The 18,857-nt window shown below is 35.9% G+C and overlaps 2 protein-coding genes across 2 annotated transcripts; one reads left to right on the top strand and one right to left on the bottom strand.

Moving 5' to 3' along the window:
* The first annotated feature begins 7,620 nt into the window (after window positions 1-7,620).
* On the top strand, window positions 7,621-10,401 carry LOC107782751 (glycosyltransferase BC10). Its single transcript, XM_016603687.2, has 2 exons — window positions 7,621-8,970; window positions 9,889-10,401. The coding sequence occupies exon 1, from the start codon at window positions 7,881-7,883 to the stop codon at window positions 8,952-8,954; it is 1,074 nt and encodes a 357-aa protein (XP_016459173.1). The 5' UTR covers window positions 7,621-7,880; the 3' UTR covers window positions 8,955-8,970; window positions 9,889-10,401.
* Window positions 10,402-11,488: 1,087 nt separating this feature from the next.
* On the bottom strand, window positions 11,489-15,444 carry LOC107782750 (uncharacterized). Its single transcript, XM_016603686.2, has 3 exons — window positions 15,095-15,444; window positions 12,384-13,602; window positions 11,489-12,295 (listed from the first exon to the last, which is right to left on the bottom strand). The coding sequence occupies exons 1-2, from the start codon at window positions 15,365-15,367 to the stop codon at window positions 12,409-12,411; spliced, it is 1,467 nt and encodes a 488-aa protein (XP_016459172.1). The 5' UTR covers window positions 15,368-15,444; the 3' UTR covers window positions 11,489-12,295; window positions 12,384-12,408.
* Window positions 15,445-18,857: the final 3,413 nt, after the last annotated feature.

The following is an 18,857-nucleotide window of genomic DNA, read 5'->3' as shown; positions in this document are numbered from 1 at the left end:
TGAAACTTGTTCAATCATTTTTACTTCAATTATAAGATGCTTGCCACCCACACCCTATTCTTTACCATTACAATCAATGATGTTGCCCAAGATCATCACTCAAATTCAAAGTGGCTTTGTTAAAGGAAGAGCCATAACTAAAAACATTCTCTTAGCACAGAAGCTCATCAATGATGTTGGCAAACTTAGGAAAGGAGTTAATGTGGTGATTAAATTGGATATGGCTAAAGCCTATGACAAAGTCTCTTGGCTCTTCTTATGTTTTATGCCGAGGAAATTGGGATTTGCCGAAGAATGGATTGAACTAATTATAGATTCATTTCTAACAATTGGTATTCCAACGTTATGAATGGTGGTAGACATGGCTTTTTCAAATCAGGAAAATGTCCCAGACAATAACAATAATAAGATAATAACAGAACCGAAGTAGAAGCATCATCGGGTAGTAATAAAAATCTAAGAGTAAGGAAATAACCTTCTACCTTAATCTTTAACATCCATACTTTCCTATCAAGAGTTAGTCCAAAATAATCACGTTGAATTTGAATTAATTGAGACTTAAAAAAGTAAATATCTCACATTAGGAGGAGAATTAAAAAACTAAAACTGATATCATCCTTTACGTCAGCTGACCGGCAAAAAAAGAGCCCGGAACCAAAATGTGATTCTTTTGGACTTAAAGAATCAAAATCTATGAAAAAAAACTGGTGACCATAATATATATAACGCCCTTTTATAAGACGCTATAGCTTAACGGCCGTTTGCCCAGTTAAGTATAGCGCCCTAATATACGACGATATATATATAAAGCCCTAACATACCGCACTATATATATTATGTAGGCCGACCAATAATTCTTCTGGGCTTAACTGACATAACAATAATTCAACTGGGTATAACGCCCATATTTAAGGCTCTATATCTCAAATAATTATTCCCCCAGACTGGTTTTTGCCTTATTTAAAGAGGTTAAGGATTTTGTAAAAAACCATTCATAAATATTTTCAAGTCTTCTAAAATATTTCTTCGTTAAGTTATTTTGCATTTTGTCATAATGTCTGAAGAGCGAAGAATTAGGGTTTCATTATATTTTTTTTGGGGGGGAGGGGGGAGGGGTTAGGTTGTGGTGGCGAATAACTTAGTAATCTATAGTTTATCTCCGCAGTGTCATGTTAAGTTGCCACTTACAATGAAGTATGATACATTAGTATCGTTGTTATGTAAAAAATGAGTGTGAGCAAACGTTTGGTGAATATTAAAGTAACCGAAAGATATCCATATTTTGTCACTCCGCAAGGGGTTACTTGTTATGCTGAGTTTAACATCGAGGACGCTGAAACTCTGAGAGATTTTTTGAGGACTCCAGATGAATACCGAGAATTTCTTGTGATAAAAATGTTGGAAATGTACGTCAAGGCTGAAAACGTTCGCAATAATGAGGTTGCGCAAAGTAGGGATATCCCTCAATCATCGGGCGGTTATTTTGGAGCAGTTTTAGCCGAACAGGTTCCGGGTGAAAGAGTTTGACATGATCTAAACTTATCTCCACGGGCGAATGAGGATCAAGAAAATAATTTCTCACCTAGTTTACATAATCCACAAGCCGATTGGTAAACTTTAATTTTTCTTTGTGTTAAGATGCTTATTTTTATGTATTGAATTTGTATTAACACTCATATATCCACAAGGGGTACCGGCCATATATGAATTTTACAAGTTATGAACCAATGCCCACTTGGAATATTATGCCTAGTTTTGGTGTGTTGGATCATGGTGGTCCATCCGGGAGTAATCATCAACAAGATAATGTCCATCATAGGATATCAACACATTATGATTTGTAAGTGAAGTGATAAAGCTATAAGTTTGGATCAATTTGAGTAACTCATTATTTTGTTGGTTGTGCACTGAAAATGAGCAACTTGAAGGTCCCGTCCTTACTCAATTGCACGAAGACAACATATTTAATCGGGATCTGGCAGATGCGCAGAGTCAGGAAGAGAATAGTGATTATGACAACAATGCCGATGAGTATGGAGATGACACACCCTTCCCCGATTAGGGTAATGATGAGGAGGAAGAGAATGTTGAACCTGATTTGACGAGGGAGCATGCTCTACCTCCCGGTAGACAAAGAGTGTACGAGTCCCACGTGTCGTTTCATTCAAGGGAGATTCCCTACCTTGATCATTTGCCAAGTATGTCAGATGTGGATGCCCTCACAAGGGATATTGACGAAATTTGGACAACAATGTGGGATAAATCTAGAGCAACGGCGATGTCAAATAGCATGCTTTTTCCTGATAAAATGTGCCTAAGCAGGGCAATGCGAATGTACAGCATAAAAGAGTGTACAGCGTAAAAGAGTCATCTCCAGATATATACAAGGTTATTTGCTGTAGATGGTTTACGGGTTGTAATTGGATGATGCGTACGAGGAAGAAGAAAACAAATATGTGGGTCGTGGGTAAATACATTGGCACCCACAATTATGAAATGGACACATTCAGTTGGAATCATTTTAACTTGAATGTTGACTTGATTTCTCTTATCTTGATTCCACACATTAAAGCGTCCATAAGGTATAAGATCAAAGAGTGTATAACATCTGTCCACCAGGAATATGTGTGTACCATTACCAAAAGAAAGGTATTTCTCGGGTGCAAACGTGCGTTTGAAATTATTTATGGTAGATGGGATAAGTCCTTTGCATCTCTACCCAGGTACATGGCCGCATTGCAACACTTTAACCCTGGGACTGTTGTTGAATGGAAGCTTGAGCGGAGTCCGGGAATACCAGAACATATATTCAGATATGCGTTCTAGGCATTTAAACCAGCAATTGATGGTTTTGTGCATTATCGACCAGTAATATCCATAGACAACACTCATGTCTATGGAAAGTATGATATTAAGTTGTTGATCGTCGTTGCAGTAGATGCTAATGGAAGTATATTTCCCCTAGATTTTGCTATTTGTGCCAATGAAAGACAAGAGACGTGGACACTATTTTTGAACCACTTGAAGGAGCACGTTGTCAGACAACGTTCACGTATTTGTCTAATATCTGATCGGCATGGCGATATTTTAAGTTCTGTACAGAATTTGTCTACCTGGCAGGAACCGTATGCCTACCACCATTACTATGTGAGACACCTGAAGGCCAATTTCGAGAAGGCACATCCCAACAAGGATTTGCATGATTTAATGTGGATGGCTGCAACATATCACCAAGAGTGTAAATTCAAGAGTCGCATGGAATCGATCAGGTAGGAAGACGAAGAAGCCTATCATTCGTTGATGCGATATGAGCTTGACAAATGGACTTTGCATGCGGATGGTGGCAGAAGATGGGGAATTCTGACTACAAATATGTTATAATCTTTCAATGGGTTATTGAAGTCTGCTCGTAGATTGCCTGTCAATGCCATGGTGCGGATGTCATTCAAGGAGATGGCGGAGAGGTTTGTTGAAAGGGCTAGAGGTGCATCGTCATTGATGGAAATGGGTGTTGAATTTATGCCAATACCAATGAAAAGATTTGAGAAATACAGAAAGCGGGTACATTAGCATTCATTTTTGTAATATTGCAACGAGCGAAATATTTTTGAAGTTCGCACCACTATCCATCACAACTGGGGGAATAATACACACATCGTCAATGAATCCAGAAGGTTATGCTCCTGTGTAAAATGGTCCATCTATCACGTGTCGTGCTCACATGCCATGAAGTGCTTTCACCATACAGGTTTCGCGGCAACACGGTATGTTGATAAAGAATATAGTGTTGCTGCATACGTAAACACCTATAGTGGACAGTTGCAGCCAGTGGGTGCTGAGCATTATTAGCCGCCAGAACCATTTAAAATGGTGTGTAACAAGGAGTATTTGCGTCAACGACAGGTGCAAAAAAGAACGCGTATACGGAACCAAATAGATATTGGTGATATCGTTTATGCCCGTAAATGTGGCATATGTTCACAAACAAAACACGACCGTCGCAAATGTCCTTCAGCTGGTTTGGGTAGCGGTGGTAATAGAGCTCCTGGTGGAAGTTCATCCAATGTGCCCAATTATCAAGAGTAAACGTAGTATTTTGTTTTCAGTAATTTGTTGTAATAAGTGTATGTGCATGTTCATCTTGCAGAATGTATGAAATAAAATTATGTTTCCATTGGTGTTAAGTCTTATTGATATTTAGCATTAATACTTCAATACAACAATTTAACATACACCCCAAGAAAAAGAATTGTCATTCACCATTATCGTCGTTGTCTGGCACTATTTCATTGTCACTGTCTTCATCTTCTTCGTCAACATCGTGTACGCATCCTTCAGGACCGAGGGCATCGTAATCTAGACAGACCCCAATTGACACATATTTCTCGTATTTCATCGCTACCATTAATAAGATCACTTGCTTGATTTCTACAATAATATGGGACTCCAACGTACGTTGTGGTAGAAACTTAGGTAGTCCCTCTCACTTGACAACTGTTGGGGAAACAGGATAATCATCGTCTCTACGCAATTTTTTATTTTCTAATAAATCCCAGTATTGATCCTCCGTTCCTCCCAGGAAGTTAAGATCATCCATTGCATGATGAACATCTAATGCCTTTTCCATCTCTAGAATCTCCTTCATCAAATGCCGAATCACTTCTGGTTCATCTTTGTATGTGTTTGTTAGGAAGGTTGCAGACAGTGCTTGTGGAACAACAAGCCCATGCCAGTGACATAGTACTTCATAATCACATCGTTTTTAATAAGGGGAACCCACTGTAGTTTTTCTCCCCAAATCTGCATACCTTCAGGCTTTGTAGAATGCGCTTCGCCCTCAATAATGTGCATGCAACTTTGAGATCAGTGCGTATATTAATAGGCTTATTTTTCAAGGGACGCAGAACACCATACCACTTGTCATCAACTAAGTCAGTATAGCAACCTAGCATATTTTTTTCAAGGTAGGGATCGATAGTGTTAAGACGTGTCCATAGTGATCTGTTGAACTACCTTCACCCTTCTGCCTCTTTTTGAATCACTTATTAAATGTTAGTGGTATTTTTTTAAATGGATGTTGTAAACAAAGAAATATTTTAGAAGACTTGAAAATATTTATGAATGGATTTTTACAAAATCCTTAACCTCTTTAAATAAGGCAAAAACCAGTCTGGGGTACAATTATTTGAGGTATAGCGCCTTAAATATGGGCGCTATACCCAGTTGAATTATTGTTAAAAAGTTTTACATTCCTCTACACTATTTCAAACTTTATTACCCTCCCTACTCAAGTTTTGATCTAATTACATAATATATACAAAATTACCAATTATGTACATTTTTAGGCATTTAATGATAATAATTAAATTCTAAAATCACTCTAACGTCTATATCCCACTCCCTCACGTTTTTCTCTCCACACACCCCCTTTGAAGAAGACGTTAGAGTATTTTTTAAATTGGACTAGTCAAACACAATTTTTATTTACAGCTACTCTGTTAATTTGATTCTTGGGCTAGGCAGCACATGGAATGGTTTCATTAGTGGAAATTTTGATACCATCATCTTTTGATTCATTTGTAAAGCTTGAGATGTTTAGCTTGTCGGCTGTGACGATCCCTGGAGGGAAATAATTTTGGAATTTTTACATTCCTATACACTTTTCTTCAAAAATTCCTCTATATTTTTTTTACTCTTCTTCAAAAATCAATCTCCATTTTTATAGATTCAAGCTCTAAATACTCTACCACACACCTCCATTAACGCCTGTTGCTTGCTTAACTTTCAATGAAGAAGAAAACATTTTCGAAGATCATCCCTAATTCCAGTAAGAGAGCAGCAATTCCACTATTGACAACCATTAAAAAGTTTTGAAGCTTTGAATTCGAATTTGGGTTTTTAAAAATCATTATTTGCTTGGATTGGGTGTTGTTGCAAACATTGGGAATAATCTTTTGAGTTTATATCTCAATTTGGAGGGTATTTTGGTGAAAATTAGACTTGATTTTGGCTGAATTTCAGATTGAAACTCGAAGAAGAAAAAGAGGAAGACATGACATACATTATACTTACGAAATTGTAGTAAAGTTGTAGTAAAATTATAGAAAAATTATATTATGTTGTTTATATATATTTTTTTATTTAAATATTGTATGAAAGTTGAACAATATTGTATAAAAATTGTATATAAGTTGTATGATATTGTAGTTGTATATAACTAGGTAGAAATAATGTATGAAAGTTGTAGATAAGTTGTAAATTATTTGTATAATATATAATTAGTTGTATGAAATTTATTTTTATTATGTATAAATCAGATACAAAATATACAAAAGACATATTATATAAAATTTATATAAAAATCGTATTTAAGTTGTATGATATTATAGTTGTATATAACTAGGTAGAAATAATGTATGAAAGTGTAGATAAGTTGTATAATGTATACTTAGTTGTATGAAATTTATTTTTACTATGTATAAATGAGATACAAAATATACAAAAGACATATTGTATAAAAATTATATTTAAGTGATATGATATTATAGTTGTATATAACTGGATAGAAATAATGTATGAAAGTTGCAATTATATATCAATTGATAGATGCTCTGTAATGGTTGAAAGTAATGCGTCGTAACTTGACTCCGAGTTTATCACAATTTTGTCGACATTAAAATTAACATATCGACCACTATAATCCCATCCATATGAACATATAGCAAAGGAAATGCAAGAATTTAATTATAAGAGAAGATGGTGTAACGGTAACTTTGAATTTTCCTTGAGCATTCTCCAGTAGATTTTATTCCTTTGTATAATTAAGGGCATGGTAGTTGCCGGTTAGAATAATAATTCATAATATTCATCTTTATTAATTAAAGGACAAGATTTAAGGGTAAAGTGGGTTATCTTAAAATAGTACTTGAACTTTCTGCAATAGGTTTGTCCTTGGTGAAGGGCAGGGTAGTTGGAAAGAATTCCTAATTCATTATCATTCAATTTAGTGATTACCTTTACTAGTACATCTATTTGACACTTTAAAGAGTACATAAGTAAGATAAAAAAGAAGAGTAAGAAAGAGGATTTTGAACAAAGTTTGTTAGAGTAGCAGATTTATTTGGAAAATTATTTATTATTCAAAGCACTCCGTTTACTCGAGATATGGGGAGAAAGAGAGAATCTAGAGAGAAGAGGGGAGAAAGGAGAGAAAAAAGTAAAATAATGTAACTAAATCCTTTGGTTGAAGGCACAAATAATGGATTGAGAGCCTTTTAAAGTGAATTATATATATTTTGTAACTAAAATGTGTTTAGGTCGGATAAATACTAATACATGGATATTTTTCGTAATAAAATTTTAAATAGTATATAAGAATGAAAAAATCCCTTATTGTTATGTTAGTTAAGCCCAGAAAAACTACTAGCGACCATAATATATATAGCGCGGTATATTTGAACTTAAATGGGCGCAAGGTATAGCGCCCTTATTTACCGCGCTATAGTATAGCGCGATAAATAAATCACCTTATAAAATGACGATATATATATATATATATATATATATATATATATATATATATATATATTTATATATTATGAAAAATAGTTTTTTTTCCCCAGATTTTGGTTGTGTGAGTCCGGATGAACAGGATTACGGGCTCACCAAAAAAAGGGGGTCCCTATTCTACGCATCACCTAACCCCCTCACAACTACTCCATTCACAACCAATTTCACCATTCATCTGCTCCATTCTCTCTCTCTTCTCAATCTTCACTTCCACTCTTCTTCTATCCTTCAAACCCTAATCTCAAACCTCACTTCTACTCTTCAATGGAATTTTCACTTTAAATTTTGTCCATCACTCATTTTTCCCAACGATGTTGAATTTATACATCCTTATCCCATCTCTTACACTTCTCATCTCTATCCCAATTATCTTTCTCTTAGCCCCAACTATCCTCCCTCCCCACCAACTCCCCATTTCTCCCTCCGACGAACTCGACGATCTTTCTCTTTTTCACAAAGCCATCGCCGCCGATTCTACTTTCCTTAGAAAGCCCTCTCATAAACGCCCCTCCAACAAATTCCGTCTAGGTTCCGCCTCCATCCGCCGCCCCAAAATCGCCTTTATGTTCCTAACAAATTCCGATTTACACTTCGAATCCTTATGGCACAAATTCTTCAATGCTTCCGATCCGCATCTGTATAATATCTACATACACGCTGACCCTACAGTGAAAATCACACCTCCAACGGGTGTTTTTACTGATAGATTTATACATTCGAAGAGAACTCAACGCTCATCGCCGACGCTAATTTCCTCCACGCGCCGCCTTCTTGCTCACGCGCTGCTCGATGACCCAGATAATGCTTATTTTGCTCTTATTTCACAGCATTGTATCCCTTTACACTCTTTTAATTACTTTTACAATTTTCTATTAGATACCCAAAAATTATCCCAAAAAATGGAGTACCCTAGTTATATAGAGATTCTTAATGAATCTACTTCGCTATTGGATAGATATAATGCTAGAGGGGAAAATGTGATGGAACCAGAAGTGAGTTTTGATGAATTCCGGGTCGGGTCACAGTTTTTTGTGATTACAAGAAAGCATTCTTTAATGGTGATTAAGGATGTTAAATTATGGAGGAAATTCAAGAAGACTTGTGTAAAAATCGAGTCTTGTTATCCAGAGGAGCATTATTTTCCTACGTTGTTATCAATGGAGGATCCAAATGGGTGTACGAAGTATACATTGACTCGGGTGAATTGGACCGACTCGGTTGATGGGCATCCACGTACTTATCACCCGGTTGAAGTTTCGCCCAAGCTGATTTATAAGCTCAGGGAGTCAAATTCGACGCATTCCTATATGTTTGCCAGGAAGTTCTCGCCCGATTGCTTGAAACCCTTGATGAAAATGGCGGATTCTGTCATTTTTAAGGACTGAATTTGTGTTCTTCATGGTAAGTTCTCTTTGTTCTTTTTGGGCTTTTTTAGTTGAGTTTTGCTGAGTTCATTCGGTAGATTTGGTGATTTGAGATGGAGGTTTTTTAGTGTTTTATAAATTACTAGTAATATTACTAGAGTTGGCTTAACATACTCGAAGTTTTGACAATCTGGGTGGTGAATTCTCTTCAAGGTGTTTTTTTTCTTTCTTTTATGGTGATGGGACATTCTTAGAATCTAACTAGGTTAGATATTTTGAATAACTGAGCATATTTAGTTGAGTTGGAGCCTTTCAGATGTGAAGAAGATAGTTGTGTTTTCACGAATTTTATGTACACTTTTTCTAAAACTAGTTTAACAGTCCTAATGTTGTCTAGAAAATACTACAGTACTTAGTAACTTCGAACTTTAATAACCATTTCAGTCAATCCAACTCTTCTAGATAGTAGTAAAAGCCTTGAAAATGTTACTCTTTCTTTGTTTGTGGCATACTCACCTTTACCTTCTAAGTCTTGAATTTACAACCAAAAGAAAGAGTACCCAGTTGAATGGTTTTATTAGATTTTGACTGTTTAAGACACAAGTTGAGGTCTTCTTTTTTCTCTTTTGGACGGCGAAAAATCTCCAAGGGACAAAGGAAGAACAAGAAGGAAATTTTATCTCATGTAAAGAAGATAGTAGTTAAATGATGGCATCTGTAGTTTATATGTGGATATGGATTGGGAAAATTAGGCCAGATGTCTCAATCATCATTATTAAAGAAATTCTGGTCAATTTTCTTATTTCAGGGGTTGTGTTTTGGTATAAAAGCTAAAACCTACGTGTTAATGAAGCTAAGTATATGATAAATACTTTGGTAATATGGTTATTGGTGAGTTTGGATCTGATGTTATATGAACTGAACCATGTTCTGTTTTATTTATTTTTGTTTACAGCTGATGATGAAGAGGAGAAATCTAATGCAAATTGTGATGTGAAGATAAAGGATGCCATCTTGGAGTACCACGTGGGAACGAGGTCTTGAAGGGTTTGTCAAAAAGAATGCCCTCAGCCTAAAGTAACCCCCAAAGGACTCCAACTCAAAGCTTTCAAAGAAAGCAAGTAATAGTCAAAATGTACTTTTGAGGTGTAATTTGGTAAAGTTTCTTTTTTCTGTTAGGTATATGGTTTCCCACTGCCCGACTAAAATCAGATTTGTGCCTGAAAGATTTACTGAGATGTATAAAGCGAGCTCCCTATCAAGAGATCTTTTATTCCCGGGTAAAATTTCTAGTTATAGCTCGTGGGACCTATTTGCTCTCCCCTATGTTTGGTGTGTTCCACTTGTACATAGATGCAAATAATATTTGGGTGAATTATTGGAGGGTTGTTTGTGAATGTTGTATTATGGATTTATTTAGCCATAAGCAAATCAAGAAAGGGCTAAATATATGTTGCTTTCCACTTCTTGTGAGAATGAGCATTGGGTCATAATTCTAGTTTTCCCCTCTTTTTCTTTTCCTCCTTTCGCTCTCAGCATTTTATTTACTTTTCTTGTAGGTTATTCCAATGTATAAAAGATTTCTTTTTCTAGTTCGTAATTTATGGCAATACTTCCCCTATTGTTATAGTAACACATAGTAGCAAACTACAACCATGTAGTGTCACTTAACAAATATCAAATAGGGTAATCACTGAAGTAGATCCATGCCATTTGTAATCTCTCTTGGAGTATAATTTAATGACCCCAGTCTAAATCACTAAAGTCAAGAAACTTAACAAGTTTGCTTGAATATGATGCTAATTTGCAACAGCAGAACTTCCCCAGTATCCTTTTTTTTCCCTCGACAATGAAGCTTCCAATTTTCAAGTTTAACTTCAAACATATTTTTTCTTCTAATTTCAATCAAATTATGTCTAAACACCAATTAAAATTAAACGACATTTTGGGTTGCTTTTGTTGCAGTTCTACTGGGGTGTGTCAGTCTAACTCAGGGTAAAATGGTTTTACCTAAGTTCCATAGGATTTAGTTGCTCTAGGCGTATGATGCCATCCTTGTACATGACTTGACTTTATGAGCAATAGAACAGTCAACCAGTTTTGGTGAATGTGTGTTTTTTGTTAATGCTTTTTGTTAAATGTCTGATAAGCAGAATATTTTCCTGTTGATGTAAAGTTAGTAGTGAGACTTACTGCAATTGTTAATCCACACCATCTCCAAAGCATTCCTTTCAGTTGGCAATATTATGAGAGCAACTAGAAAGATGGGGTGGATACACAATTATAGGTCTTGACTTTTAATAAATCTAATGTAGTTCCTAGCTACATGGTACACGTGTAGAGCAAGTTTAAGAGTATCAAAATTTATGACTTCCATTTTGCTTGACACAGAAATTAGCAGCAGATTATAGGAGTTATTTTATGAGCAAAAGGTGGAGGCAGTGTTGGTGGCATAAAAGGACTGAACAAAGTCTGCACTGCAGTAATGAGTCTAATGACCATTGAATCAAGAATGTTGTGCTTTACACCAACAGCAAAATTCATTGAAATGCACCAACAAAATACATTAAAATGCACCAGCAAATTAAATCGTAACACCAGAAAATATAGATTGAAATGCACCAGCAGCATACATTTTAAACGCACCAGGAAAATACATATAAACCATCTACAAAGTAAATGTCAGAAGATTTCGTTCGATAGATCCCTTAAATACATTTTACTAGGCAAAATGAATCCAAAATGATCTCTAGTTGCAAGATCTTCTCTTCAAAGCAGTCAAAGAAACCAACAGCTTTCTCCATCAGCAAAAATCAGCAGCAGATTAAACATCTATGGGGCAAAATGCTAAAGTTACCAGCCCTATCTGAAAATTCTGTTAGATTTAGGATTTCACACCAAATGCGTCACCTTTTCACATACATTAAGGACTATATCTGTAGGGAGTATTCAAGGACCAAAAGTAAAGCAACCCCCAAACATTAAGGACTATTTTGATCATTTTCTTCTTTTCTAAAGGAAGATGCACTCTGAAATGAATACTGTCTACCTTCTTAATTTTTCCTTTACTGGATATCTGGAATGTGCTTTTCAGCTTTTTGGTTCATGAAGATCCTAATCTTGCTTAGAATTGGGAAAGACAGATGAGTACTAGGTAATCAATGTTCAAAATTAAAGGACAATTTCCCGCTGTTATTTTTCTTTTTCTGCATCCGAAGACTATGCCGATTCGAGGAAAGAAAAAAATTTCTGCAGTTGCCCTTGTCTATTGGAGGAGACTTTCCTTTGTCCTCATATTGAGAGGATTGCAAAATCTCATCCTGATGCTGAACGGACAAGAAATATTCAAAAACTGCTGAGACCTGCAAGTTAAAGAACAATAAAACCAGTGCTTGACAACAACGGCCAATGTCTAACAATGGTGATAATTAAAAAGAAGCTGCAGCTTACCTGGTGCAGTTCTGGGAGTGCAAGATTATATCTGGCAACCCCGTGGCTCCTCGTTGTTGCTTTCTAGTTTACTCTTTTCTTCTACATTTTCTAGAATATTTTCTGATAAATTACTTTTCTGTGGCCTATCACTTTTGCTGCCACGTGCAAGCGAATGGTTTGGTACATAAACAATTTCCTTTTTGCTCCATTTCTCAAGTGGTCTACCCAATCTTCTTCTCCCCAAATCCTGTTCCTGCTGCCTCTTCAACTGTTGCTTTTCCACTTGGTCATTTTGCTGTTGTAGGTCTTCACCAGTAACTTTACTCACCTCTGTGTTACCATCCTGGATTGACATGTCGTTGATCTTTTGTTCCACTTTTGGCATTTCTGTTCCTGACAATTCTGTTTTACGCGGCCTTCCCCTTTTCCTGCCACGTCTATGTGCATGCTTTGGAACATAAACGACTTCTTTTTTGCTCCATTTCTTACGCGGCCTGCACAAATTTCTCCTACTTCTTTCTTGTAACAGCTCCCTGTTCAACTTTTGTTTCTCTTCTGCTGGAAGTTTTTCATTGACTTGTTCTTCAATTAGTTCCATAAAACTTTCATCTTCCTGCCTGTGAGCCTGAATATCGACCAGTAACTCGGTTTTCGCTGCTGGACGATGCTGATTATCTTTGCTCTCTGTTCGCTCTAAAGGATTTTCTACTTCCATTGCCTCTGGTTCTTCTCTGATACTTAACCTCCCTTCTGCCGCCAAATCACGTACCTCAATCTGAACTTCTTTCAATGAGTCTTTCCAGCATGGCCTATTCCTTCCCTTCCTTAGCGCTTGTTTACACTCCCTTCTACGTGGCCTAAGCCTTTTCTTAATTGATTCCTTCTTCTGCTTCCTTTTCCTTCCCTTTTTCTTTGGCCTAGGACTAGTGTCAGAACTTGAGATAGAGCCAGAGCTGCAGCTAGAACTAAGGCTAAAAGTGGAGAAAGAATCAGAACTAGTGCAAGCACTGGGGCTAGAATAGGGAATAATAATATCGGCAACTGCATCATGAAGCCTGTAGCGACCACAGGGAGTCGCTACAATTTCACCCTTTTCACAGAGGTTTCTTAGATGGTGCCCAAGTATAGTAACATGAGCCCGTGGCAAGTCACCCCACTCTCTCAAAATATACTCCGATATTGCCTTTTCATAAGAACCGCCTTCTTCATTCAACTGCTCAATTGCTCTCTGAATCATCTGTAAAAGAAACCGAGAACCTTAATATCCGTTAAGCCTGTTATGAAAACTTTTCAAGACGCACTTGCGAGGAACAATACTTTGTCTTACAGTTCCATCGTACAAGTACAAATTATCATAAAAAAATGATTAGGTATATTCATATTTACATGCTCATAACCAGTCATAATAAAATTTGAAATTTTAGAAAAGCTATGCGCTGCTCCCTTTGAACTGCAGATGTTTCCTCAAATCAACTTGTCTCCTCTTTACTAACCGAGGCAATCAGAGTATCAATATCTTTAGCAAAAGCAGAAATACCATAAAGTGTAACACTAATAGAACCAAGCAAATGCTCCTCTAAGGGTTGGCCTGCGATCACAAGCAAAAATCTGGAAAATAGTGGAGAAATTATAATGTTCCTCTGTTGCTGACATTGTTTAGAATAATACAGCACACACACACACACACACACACACACACACCCCCCCACCTGCTGAGAACTTTTTAACCACTATTAAAGCATATCATTATGTTTTCTCCTATGACAACTTTAGCTAACAGTTCAGAGGATTTTCAGCAAAACGTTATAAATCATGCACAATGTTAAGAGTAATTTAGCAAATACTCTGGCACCAAATGTCAGAAAATGTTATTCTTTCTATGCCGGCCTATTTGTTCTAAATTCTTGGGCTGCTTCTTTCTTCCTTTTATTTTCCTTCAGTTGGATGTTCAGGACCAATTCTGCAGGAATGTAACTCATCAGGAGATGAACATCAAGCATGAAATTACTGTTTGAGCCGAAGCTTGCAGTTTAAATATGATTAACTATTCCTGAAATCATAGCCCATAGGTGCATGTCACGGGTTCCAAACTTGCCACAAACAAAAGCCTGGTGTTTAAGTGGAGGGCCCAATATACTTCTAGCTTCGAATCAAGGATTTCTCAATTATATAAAAAAGAGGACATCAAAAAAACATATCTCAATTTAAAAAATCTGCGAAATAACATTCATTTTCCCCTAGACATGCATCTACCTATGGGCAGAGGCGGATGTAGCTTAGTGGCTACGGGTTCAACAGAACCCGTAACTTTCGACGCGGAGTAAAAATTTGTATGTAAAAATTCATTAAAATTGCAAAAATAATAGATATGAACCCATAACTTTGAAAATATAATGAGTCTAATGTTAAAAATCTTAAAATTGAACCCATAGGATTTAAATTCTGGATCCCCTCTGCCTATAGGAGAATAAAGAACTTATATTTCAAACATAGACAATGCTACTCAAAGTATAGAGCATAGAAAAAACAGAATACACTTTTTAGATTTCTTTTTAAGAATGGGTACTAAACAAATACTCTGACAATATAAAAATATAAAATGTAGTAACAAATTTCGAAGAATGCCCTACAAAAGATAAGACACTGAGAACATGGCTTAAACCATAAATTAGAAAGAATAGATACATTTTCATAAACATGCAAAAAGAATTAAATATAGAGTGAGTTACCCAAGAGTAAGCGGGGTGATCGGGAGGATGAAAATGAGGGAAGAACTGATGAAGTTTCTGTTCAATGAGTGATCTTTGAGTAAAGGAGAGTGATTTGGTAGGAACAGAGGCAACAGCAAATTTCAAGACCAAAGCTTTGAAATTTTCCATTGCATGCATGTACTTCTTCTGGTCGTCATTGTGTTTGTGGCTGGCTCTGGCTGAGGAGGATGGCAGTTCTTGGGTTTTTTGCGGTGGCGTTTCAGCCGCAGACGGTGGACTTAGGTGGTCCATTTGGATTTTGCACACTAATGACAAAGCACAGAACTGATCACTATATTGGAGTAGGGTACTACTACCAATTACCAAACTCCAAGAATGTCCCCGTATTTTTTGACCTACACGTGCCTCTGTAAAATAGACGTGTTGACAATTTTTTCAGGTTATAAAATTAAATAAATTAATTAAGCCAAAAAGATGCACTTATCTTGAATAGCCCTACACTTCCTCATTTCTTGGCACTTAACGATATCTAATCTTAATAATTCAAATCTTTAGATAGATATTAAGTAGGCGTTTGGACATAAGAATTGTAAAATTCGAAAATTACAATTCGAAAAATAGTAAAAAAAAATTTTAAGTGAAAATAATATTTGAAATTTAGAGTTGTGTTTGGATATAAATTTTAGTTTGGGTTGTTTTTGAAGTTTTGTGAGTGATTTGAGTGAAAATTTTGAAAAACAGCTTTTTACAGTTTTTCAAATTTTCAAAAATTTTCAAAATGCATATTCTAAGTGAAAATTAAAAATTTTATGAACAAACGTTGATTTCGGAAAAAAACGATTTTTTTTTTTAGAAAAATCTTCAACCAAATTGTATGTCCAAACGGGCCCTAAGTGTGTTTGATTTTAAAATCTGAATCTTAATTATTCAGATCTTAATCATTATGCGTGTTTATTTTTTTTATTTCACAACTACTTAACATGTCTGAATAGGTCGGTATGATTAAGATGTATAACAAAGATTTAATTTCATTTAGATGCTATCATCTACATTCTTTATTAATTATCACTTACCACCTACCATTATCAACTATCACCCTGCCACCCACCACCACTATACTCAACCACTACTACCACCATCGTACTCAATCATAGCCGCTACCATTATCGACAACCACCAACCACCATCCCCATTAGCCCCACCACCATTATTCTCAACCACAACTACAACCACAAATTCATCCACCTCAATTATCACAACTAACCACCCCATCATCATCAACTACCATAGTCGGCACTGCGCACCACCTTTCTCAATCACAACCACAACCACTACCACCCACCATTATTAATTACTAGTTTTAGTGTACTTGCGTTGCACGTGAACCTTACGTCAATTAATGAAAAAATAGAAAAATATATAAATAACGAACAAATGTTTGAAAAACAACAATTTTGGTTAAAATAAATGCAAATATTTGTTTAAATGATAAAAAAAACTATTTTATTAACATACGTAGCAGCTAAACTCAATATCTTCTGAACATGATGATGAATTAAATTAAATTAGAATTAGTAATACATGACATATAATTTTTTTTTGAAATTACCGTAAAAAAATCAATAGATAACTTTCAACTTAATTCTAATTTATGAAGATAAGGTTTTCATTTTTTAAGAATAAAAATAGATAAGATATTAATATGTCATGATTCTGAACTAAATGTTTTATTTAGAAAAATGAAGTTAAGATATTTTTCACAAACTATTTGGTTTTTTCAAGTATTACAAAAGAGATTGATAAAAATTAGAAACATGCTCTACTTTTTTAATCCTTCTTTTTTCAATTGTGATTCTTAGTTTTTCTTTAATTTTTGGTATTTATAGATCTTTTTTCTATATGGTGATGCATATTTCTTTTTGGTAACTTAAGAACATAAAAATCTTATATGCCATCCCTAGTTTTGAGTATTATAATTCTGTTTTCCCATTTACTGCTCAAATTGTGAATTACATTTGTTATTTGGCTTGTCGGGGTAATTGGTTTGGGTCCGGTGAGGTTTTGAAATGATTTGGAGCACTTAGTTCCAAGGTTTAGAATTTAAGTTGAAAAGGTTGACCGGATGTTGACTTATGTATAACGACCCCAGAGAAATTTTTGCTAAGAAAATTAAGGTTTGGTAGTGCCGGCCCGGACTTTTTGGGTTGAACAATACACCGATGTGTAAAGAAAAACTTTTATCGGAAAAGAGTCATTTCTGCGACCACTATGCGGTCGCAGAATCACTATGCAGACCAAATAATGGTCGCAAAGTGGATCAGTAGAGGGGCAAGATTTGAGAAAACTCTGCGGTGCACTATGCGACCGCAAACCTATTTTGCGGTGCATTATGCGATCACAGAACAAGTATGCAGACAACATAATGACTGCAGATCGGTTCAGTAACGCCTAGCTTTGGAGGCCAAATTATGCGGCCGTTATGCGGACCGCATACCTGTTATGCGATTGCATATGCGACTGCATAACTGCGTCGGAGCTTCCATTCTTTCTAATTTTTGACCCGACCCAATTTCAATTTATAACCCTTGAAGCTCATTTTTGAGCCAAAATCTAATATTTTAGAGAGAGGTGAGAGCATTTTAGAGAGAGAAAGTGAAGAATTAGTCATTTATCCATCAATTCTTGTTCAAGGTTTGAAGATTTCACAAAGATCTTGCTAGGGCTTCAAAGAGGTAAGAATTTCTTTTCTCAATTTTTCAATTTCGGGTTTGGAGTAAAAATGGATGATTTATAGTATGATTCTTGGGTGTAAGAGTATTATGTATACATACCAATAAGGTTGTGCAAAGATGTTTAAGTTCAAATGGGCAAAGATTGGGTTGAAAATGGTAAAAAATCTTCTTAGACTTTAATTGAAGATTTGAGGTTCGAGTTGATGTCGGATTTTGGTGAAATTTATATGGTTGGACTCGTGGTTGGATGGGCGTTCATATTCTGTAACTTTTGTTGGGTTCCAAGACGTGGGCCCCACTGACGATTTTTGAGTTAATTTCGGAATTTTCGTTTAAATGTTGATTTCGTTAATTAGATGAGTCTATTATTGTTTTATTTATAATATGTAATTGCTTTTGGCTAGATTTGGGCAATTCAGAGCCGGATACTCGTGGAAAAGGCATTGTGACCGATTGATTGAGCTTGGTTCGAGGTAAGTGGCTTGCTTAACCTTTCGTGGGGGAAATCCCCTTAAGATTTGGAACTATTGTGCTATGTGAGCGCCGTGTACGTGAGGTGACGAGTACGTACACGGGCTAGTTATGGTAAAACCCGATTTTCTTGCCGAGCATCAACATGTTTTCCTGTTATTTTGAGTTATACCATTTTAATGAATACTAATCTATTTTCATTCTTAATTGAGTTATTCCAATATGTGTAGCTATCATGTTTCGTCTAATACAACATGTCTACGTATCTTAATTGTTTATGTGAATTATGTGCAGCATGCTTAGTGAATTTTCCTGCTTCTTCCCTGACTGGTACTTAGGCTAAATTGTAAGAATTTCGTGATGTAGTTGTATTTCTATCACTCGCGTTGCATATTTATTTTGGGACTATGGAACGGTATTCCGGGAGATTCCCCTGCATATTTACTTTGGGACTACGGAACGGTATTCTGGGAGATTTTCCTGCACATTTACTTTGGGACTACGGAACGGTATTCCGGGAGATTTTCCTGCACATTTACTTTGGGACTACGGAACGGTATTCCGAGAGATCCCCCTGC

This window comes from Nicotiana tabacum, chromosome 22 (genome assembly GCF_000715075.1).
Source record: "Nicotiana tabacum cultivar K326 chromosome 22, ASM71507v2, whole genome shotgun sequence".
Classification (NCBI taxonomy): Eukaryota; Viridiplantae; Streptophyta; class Magnoliopsida; order Solanales; family Solanaceae; genus Nicotiana; species Nicotiana tabacum.
Note: the sequence above shows the minus strand (reverse complement) of the source record. Positions and strands in the feature narration are given on the sequence as shown.

Bases quoted from the DNA above. Each gene is read 5' to 3' on its own strand.
- LOC107782751 (XM_016603687.2), top strand. From the start codon at position 7,881: ATGTTGAATTTATACATCCTTATCCCATCTCTTACACTTCTCATCTCT.
- LOC107782750 (XM_016603686.2), bottom strand. From the start codon at position 15,367: ATGGACCACCTAAGTCCACCGTCTGCGGCTGAAACGCCACCGCAAAAA. The intron at 13,603-15,094 runs GTAACTCACTCT...TTTCTTTTACAG, and splicing joins ATCACCCCGCTTACTCTTGG to ATGATTCAGAGAGCAATTGA.